The sequence below is a fragment of the Triticum urartu genome, chromosome 5, assembly GCF_003073215.2.
Source record: "Triticum urartu cultivar G1812 chromosome 5, Tu2.1, whole genome shotgun sequence".
In the NCBI taxonomy this organism is placed as follows: domain Eukaryota; kingdom Viridiplantae; phylum Streptophyta; class Magnoliopsida; order Poales; family Poaceae; genus Triticum; species Triticum urartu.
The window spans coordinates 578,058,891-578,066,891 of NC_053026.1; the positions used below are offsets into that span (position 1 = coordinate 578,058,891).

The following is an 8,001-nucleotide window of genomic DNA, read 5'->3' on the forward strand; positions in this document are numbered from 1 at the left end:
CAAACTAAACTAAGCAGTTTGTGATCTTAACAAACCAAACCAAAGGGATAGGATCCAATGAACATCGAACTGGATCCAAAAAATATATTATCAGTTATCACAATTTCAGGGTGTTTTTAAGTCTTGCAGGAACTGGACTTGGGTAGAAAGTAGTCATTCCTGAATCAGATGATCATGTATTCTAGGCTTCTAGAATACTTTGTCCCAAACAAACAAAACTCCACAAAATAAAGCTGATATTTAATTACTGCAGCCCCATCTCAGTACCTTGCAGAAGACAAAATTGTTTGTCCTCTGGGCTCTAGAGATGAAGTGATCTTGCCCAACAAAAATACAATGTGCCCCGATAAATTTTGCCAGTTGTGCTACGACAACAAATACCAATAATAAATAAATCATACTCCAACATGCACAGGTAGGAATAGAGACCCCATCTCAAACAAGGGCTCCCAAATCACCGCTCATATGATGGCTACACACGTGCATGACGAACTCATGACTTAAGGCTAAGACTAAGGTAGTACATATATATTACTCCCTTTTTTTTGCGGGAGATATATATTACTCCCTCTGTATCAAGATATAAGACCTTTTTTGACACTGTCATAGTGTCAAGTAACGTCTTATATTTTGATACAGCGGGAGTACATAATAATTGCTAGCTGGCATACACCACAAAAAAAACCAGCAGATACAAGTAATGATAGTCGAGAAGACTAACCCGCGCACACACTCCGTCACTATTATTTCAAGAGCCAAGAGCATGTTTTTTTATGGGTCATATGCTTATTACTGATTTCAGGTGTGCCAGGTAGGATGCCAAACTGTAACGTACACTTTAGAGCAATGATAAAAATAAGGAGCTTCTAAGCGTGCACTTAGGTGTGCCCTATGAATTAGGCGACAACGAAATGCCTAGCCTTAAGCGCTGCTGGGCGTGCGCTTAGGCCAGATACGCACTACACAGAGGCAAGATAGGGATTAACCTTGCTTAAAGATAGCTGCACTGTGCACATTACTAGACCAAATTTAACATCTGTAAAAACATGTTTCTTGCTAACTTGTGAGAGGATGACACCCTTTAGCATTAAAGCAGCAATCAAACACAAGATGGAAGCCCTTTCTGTTTCCATTAAACAACGGGCATCACAGATGGTACAGCTTTTGGTTTGCTGCCGTAGCAGTGACGTAAACCGACCGGTAAACGACAGTTTAGTTAAGCAGGTAGCTATTTTGGTGCAAAAAGTTATTGCATATTAAACGAGGAAAACGACAATTTCTCACACGATTACAGATTATAAATAGGTCCAACTTCAGTACCAATTAACCAATTCGCTATATCACAACAGGCAGCCCTTTACATTTCCGTTAAACAACGGACAGCACGGATGCTACAGCTTTCTGTTTTCTGTCGTCACACCAGTGACATAAACCGACCGGTAAACGACAGGCTTAGTTAGGCAGGTTGCTATTCTGGGGGCAAAAGGCTAATGTACATCCCATTAGCTCTACATCTACACCGTGTATATGAGAAATCAAACGAGAAAGACGACAATTTGTCGCACAATGACAGGTTACAAATAGGTCCAACTGCGGTACCGATTAACCAATCACTATATTGCAACAGGAAGCCCGTTATGTTTCCGTTAAACAACGGATATCACAAATGCTACAGCTTTCGGTTTCCTGCCGTACCAGTGACATAATCCGACCGGTAAACGACAGGCTTAGTTAGGCAGGTAGGTAATTGGGTGCAGAAAGTTATTGCACTTCCCATTAGCTTTGCCTTGTATAAGAGAAATCAAACAAGGAAGACGACAATTTCTCACACGATTACGGATTACAAATAGGCCGTAGTACGGTACCAATTAGCCAATCACTATGTCACAACAGGCAGCCCGTTACGTTTCTGTTAAACAACGGACATCACGAATGCTACAGCTTTCGGTTCGACGGTTTCCTGTCATACCAGTGACGTAAACTGACCGGTAAACGACAGGCTTAGTTAGGCAGGTTGCTACTTTGGGGGCAAAAAGTTATTCTACTTCCCCTTAGCTCTACATCCACACCGTGTACATGAGAAATCAAACTAGAAAGACAACAATCTTTCGCGCGATTACAGACAGATCATAAATAGGTCCAGCTGCAGCGCCAATCAACCACTCAGTGTATCACACAGCAGGCAAACACTAGTAATCGAGCAGCTACATGCACACGGATGAATGAAGGAAACAAACTGAAACCTAAATCGGGAACCGGCGGCTCACCTCCATCCCACGGCGTGTCATCGGGCCTGCAGAATCACACGAAACAACAACATCAGGGAACGATAACAGCGGCACCATATACATCAACGACGCACCGAACTAGTACAACGGAAATCGCGACTCCGCGAGATCCCCAAGCACCAAAACCTAGGGATGAACAGAAGAGAAACAGGGCAGGATTTGTGCTGTTACCCAAATATGACGGCGTTCCAAAGGGTGATGTTGTTGTCGTGCGGCGCGCCGCTGATTCCGGCGGGCGGGTCCTGCTGGAGCCGCTTGAAGTCGCGCATCAGGCGCTTCCTCGCCGGCGTCGACATCCCGACCGATCCCTCGCTCCCGGAGCGCACGCGCGCGCGCTGGCCTGCCCTGCCCGGCGGCCGCCGCCTCTCCCCTCCTTCTCGCTGGGGTTCCCCGGGTGGCGGTGCGGGGGTGGGGAGCCGGAGGGAAGCTTCGTCGGTGCGGACGAGCGTGTGCGGGGGGGGAGAAAAGGGGGGCGGTATAGGGGGGCGAGAGGAGCGTGACGTCCCTCGTGACTCGTGAGCCGTGGGCTCGCGTAGCCGCCACGCGCTGACGGTGTGGGACCGGAGACACGGCCCGAGCTGTCAGTGAGGGAATGAGGTGGCATGATGGGGATGAGGATGAGGATGGCTGAATCTTGGCCCAAGTGGAAAGCCTGGGCCCGGCTGTCGGTGGCTTGTGATGGTGGGCGGGCGGTGGCTGGCTGGCGGGCTCAGATTCCGCGGATCCGACACGGTCGGCGGCGTAGGCGGTGGGAAAGGTGGACTTGGTGGGGCCCGGAGAGAGTGGCGGCATGTGAACATCCCCTGTCCGAACGTCGACCGTCGGTTCTCGTTCCTGATCGGATCCTGGCCGTGCAGCGGTGCAGGAAGAAATAATTCCATATTTTAACCTTTTCTAGAATCTGCGTTTTTTGCGAATAAAATCTCCATAAAAGGGTTTCTTTTCTTTTCTGACACTCAATCTTCACTGTTCTTTGAGTGGTACGGGTGGTTGTGGAAAAACTACAATTCAAGCGTTTCTTCGTACCTGAAATTTCAAAAATGCACGCACGCTCGTTGGAGAGAACGAGCGGCCGCTCTGTCACTCGCATGCATACATGCATGTATTGTCTGCTAGTGCATGTGACTATTAGTATTAAATGCGGTCAGACTTGTCACATGTGACGAAAAACAGATCCACGTCCATTTATTTCGGGTTTTCAAATTTTTAAAAAGTCATATCTTTCAAACCATGCATCGGAATTTAGATCCGTCTTTACAGTTGGATTTCTCGTGACGAGATCTTTGAAACTAGATCCCACATGGGTATATTTCGACGAATTTTTTTATGCCAACTTTCGTGCTATATGGTGCAACTAGTCTACTGCCCCGGACAACTACCTAGTAGTCGTTGTGCAACTCTCCTCCCTACTTGTGGATGCGTAGTTTTTCACTGTTGGCACACCCTACCCCCACCTCCCCTGCAAGGGATATGTGCAACTTAGTCTATTGGTCAAGCCAAGTGTCTATTAGTCAATGTGCAACTCCATACGCTCTCTATTTGTGGACCTGTATTTTCAGTTGGCGGGACCAACAAACAGAGTTGCACATAGTCTGCTAGGTAGTTGGCCAGGGGCAATATACGAAGTTGCACATCTCACAGGTAGGGACAGTTGAATGGTAAAAAGTTGCATATAAACAGAGTGCTAAAGTTGCAAAACTCATTAGGGGGGTGGTTTGGGACGTGTGCTAGCAGGAAAACTACACATCCATGAGGTACGAAAGAAAGTTGCAAATCACAGTTAGACAGTTGGCCGTGGCAGTATACGAAGTTGCACATCCACTGTTAGTTTGTTGGCTATGCAGCAAATAGTGAAGCACATCCACGGGCAGGGAAAAATTGCAGATCAACTACTATGCAGTTGGCCTGGGTAACAAACGAAGTTGCACATCTCATTGGAAGGAGTTAGTTTTGCACCATCATTCAAATCTGCATGTTTACGGTATAGGAGAAAAGTTGCACATCCCTGTCAGGTAGTTGTACACCGACGGCTAGGCAGTTGCACAAAACAGGGAGAAAATTGCATAATTTTTTTTCGTCAAAACATAACCATGCGGGATCTAGTTTCGAAGAGCACGCCACGAGGATTTCAAAAGTGAAAACAGATCTTAATTTCGACGCGAAGTTTGAAAGTTATGATTTTTTAAAAAACTGAAAACACAAATTAAATACGTTCACATCTGTTCACATGGATACTTTACAATTATTTATCATCTTCACATATGTCCATACATATTTACTTTTTCTAATATGAGGCAGGGAAACAAAAACTTACTTTTTTGGCTAGCCACCATGGAATGCTAGTGGGCAGTCGGCCGCCGGCTAGACGCGTCGTTCTTCATAATGAGGCCTAAGAGATGCTTTATATGGTTCATAAGGGTTAAGCCTTTAGTGCAACTCAAGCAATTAAACGGCCCAAAACTGCATTCAGCAGGCATGACTCGTCATAATGCAGGTTATCAAACGCGTTACTTTCTCCACTCGCTCCACTACTAGCTCAAGCCAACGATTTTTTTTATCTGAAAAGGTTTGGTAAACCAAAAGATGTACTAGATAGATATTAAAATATTCATTTAAAATTTTGCAAATAAAAACAATGATTTTTTGTATATTCATATATTTCATAAAATGTTCACGAATTTGAAATAAGGTTGGTAAATTAAAAACTATTCATAAATTTAAAAATGTTGGTGAACTTTATATTATTCACAAATTTAACACCCTGATAGGCGGGGCCTATTGACGCCACATCACTCGACGCGCCAGGAAGCTCCAAATATAGGGAGCTTGGTTACTCAATGAGAGGATAATGCGTGCTTTATCACGTCGTTCTTCAGTTGTGGAATTAATTCCAATTTTTTTCTCCCGATAGTTACTATGGTAGTTCGTAATCCATGCACGTCGCTGAAGGGGTCAAGCACACGTGAACCCCATGGGCGCTATTCGGCCGGCCAAGTAGGATGGTTGTTTCTATTTCGGGAAGGTTCAGTTCTGGTTTTTATTTTGTGACTTTACTTGTATTTTTTACTTTTTCCTTTTTATATTTCTGCTTTGTTTTATACTTGTTTTCCTTTTTTATTTTAAATTTTTTAACCCGATTATTTTGAAAATTACGAAAATATTTTGAAATTTGGGAACATGCTTTAAATCAGTGAACATTTCTTCAAATTCATAAAATTATTCCAAATTTGTGAACAATTTTTTTTATTCAGAAACATATTTTTAGATTTGTGAGTAGTTTTTAAAAGCTGTGAACAATTTTTAAATTCCCAAACTTTTCTACTTGACAAATATTTTAAAATTTTGTGAATATTTTTAAAAATCATGAACTGTTTTAGAATTCATGAATATCTTTTCATATTCACGTACAAGTTTAAATTTATGATTATTGTATTTTTCCTCTAGCAGGTTATTATAGTCGGTTGTTCAATTTGTTTTACATGTGTTTGGGTAGGCTTAAATTATGTTGGGCATGGCCGTATTTTTTCGTTGGTAGTGTTGTTACACATTTTAGTCGTGATGGCCAGTGGTGGTTACATGAGCTCCCTTTATAGCCCATAAAAATAATCAACCACAAGCAAACGACACACCCGTAGGCGTAACACAAAGAACACCATACAACCATAACGACAACATGTATCCAAACAAACTAAACATGCAAATACCCACTTAAAGGTTGGCCATCAGCGACCCCAAATCCCCGGTGCACCAAGAACCAACATTAGTGAAAATAGCGGAGCTCTGCGGAAAATGGAGGGCGACAAGAAAGATTCTCCCAGGAGTTCCGCTTTTCAATAATGTCGATGAGGTCCTTGGTTCCCCGTTGGCAACGGCAAAATGCCACTACTCAACCATGTCGGTATGCCTGTGTGTACTTTTACATTGATTGTCGCATAATACTTGCATGAGATTCAAGAATAAAAAACAGAGGATCATCTACCCAATTACACAAAATATTATTGTTGCAAACAATGTCTAGCAATCTCATGTGTTGTGTAGCATTGGCTACCCGCAAAACAATGCTTGAATTGGACATCACATATTTTCATCACAACCACGCAAATCAGCATACACCGCTGCCCCTTCGGGGGAATGTATTTGGTGCACCCACACTTGTGGTACTACCGGTGCACCGGATGCAGTAGACCATTTTAAAAAATCTTTAGAAAGCCTAACAAATTGAAACAACATCATTGTATGTTGTCGCAAAAATTCTATCAAAAATTGAAACATTTTCTTGAGATGCAAGAATGACAAATTTGACATAAATGTGATAATTGGCCAAATCTAAACCCCAACTTATGTTATGTAGTATTCAATGTTGAATTTGTCATTTTTATTTGTCGTGCATTGTTTCGAATTTTGTGACAACCTACATTAATGTTGTGTGAATATGACAAAAAATCAGATTTTTGTTTAACATTTTTAAATGTGCAACATGAGTTCAGTGCATCTTTAGCACCACAAGCACCAGTGCACCAGATATTCTCCCGTTCCTTTGGTCCACCATGTGCTCATTCCACACATGCTTTTATGGTTCAGTTGAATGGTTTACGCAATAACTCAAAGGTATCCAAGAGATGCATGGATCCTCTTCTCCTACCATCCATGAACTTGCTAAGGACCCCCTCTTCTCCTACCTCCTGATTCCGCCATGGATGTGCCTCCTCAACGCACCCAAATCAACCACATCCATGTGCCCATTAGGCAAAGTGAGGAAGAGAGTGTCCCCATGGTTCGACTTTGCTATTGCAAATCCGCATGGTCATGTTGCAGGAGGTCATGCTGTTGGGGAACGTAGCAGAATTTTAAAATTTTCTACGCATCAGCGAGATCAATCTATGGAGTCATCTAGCAACGAGGGTGAGGGGAGTGCATCTACATACCCTTGTAAATCGCGCACGGAAGCGTTCAAAAGAACCGGGTTGAAGGAGTCGTACTCGTCGTGATCCAAATCACCGATGACCAAGTGCCGAACGGACAGCACCTCCGCGTTCAACACACGTACGGTTGGGAAGACGTCTCCTCCTTCTTGATCCAGCAAGGGGGAAGGAGAGGTTGATGAAGATCCAGCAGCACGACGGCGTGGTGGTGGATGCAGCAGGATCCCGGCAGGGCTTCGGCAAGCGCAAGCGGGGAGGAGAGGTGTTACGGAGGGAGAGGGAGGCGCCAAGAGCAAGGGGGTGAGGCTGCCCTCCCTCCCCCCTATTTATATAGGGGCCTTGGGGGGCGCCGGCCCTAGGAGATGCAATCTCCAAGGGGGGCGGCGGCCAAGGGGTGGCTTCCCCCCAAGCCAAGTGGGGGGGCGCCCCCACCCCTAGGGTTTCCCAACCCTAGGCGCAGGGGAGGCCCAAGGGGGGGCGCACCAGCCCACCCGGTGGACCCCCAGAACCCTTCCGGTGGTCCCGATACAATACTGGCGACCCCCAAAACCTTCCCGATGGCCAAAACTGGACTTCCTATATATAAATCTTTACCTCCGGACCATTCCAGAACTCCTCGTGACGTTCGGGATCTCATCCGAGACTCCGAACAACTTTCGGGTTACTGCATACTAATATCTCTACAACCCTAGCGTCACCGAACCTTAAGTGTGTAGACCCTACGGGTTCGTGAGACATGCAGACATGACCGAGACGCCTCTCCGATCAATAACCAACAGCGGGATCTGGAT

The 8,001-nt window shown here is 44.7% G+C and overlaps 1 protein-coding gene across 1 annotated transcript; it reads right to left on the reverse strand.

Annotated features, from left to right (window-relative positions):
• Positions 1-2,120: 2,120 nt before the first annotated feature.
• LOC125510899 (ubiquitin-conjugating enzyme E2 2-like) lies at positions 2,121-2,772 on the reverse strand. The gene is made up of 2 exons (XM_048676188.1): positions 2,460-2,772; positions 2,121-2,293 (listed from the first exon to the last, which is right to left on the reverse strand). The coding sequence occupies exons 1-2, from the start codon at positions 2,582-2,584 to the stop codon at positions 2,164-2,166; spliced, it is 255 nt and encodes an 84-aa protein (XP_048532145.1). The 5' UTR covers positions 2,585-2,772; the 3' UTR covers positions 2,121-2,163.
• Between the last annotated feature and the right edge of the window lie 5,229 nt (positions 2,773-8,001).

Excerpts from the sequence above, each read along its gene's own strand:
- LOC125510899 (XM_048676188.1), bottom strand. The coding sequence starts at position 2,584 with ATGTCGACGCCGGCGAGGAAGCGCCTGATGCGCGACTTCAAGCGGCTC. Across the intron at positions 2,294-2,459 it reads TGGAACGCCGTCATATTTGG|GCCCGATGACACGCCGTGGG; the intron begins GTAACAGCACAA and ends GTGATTCTGCAG.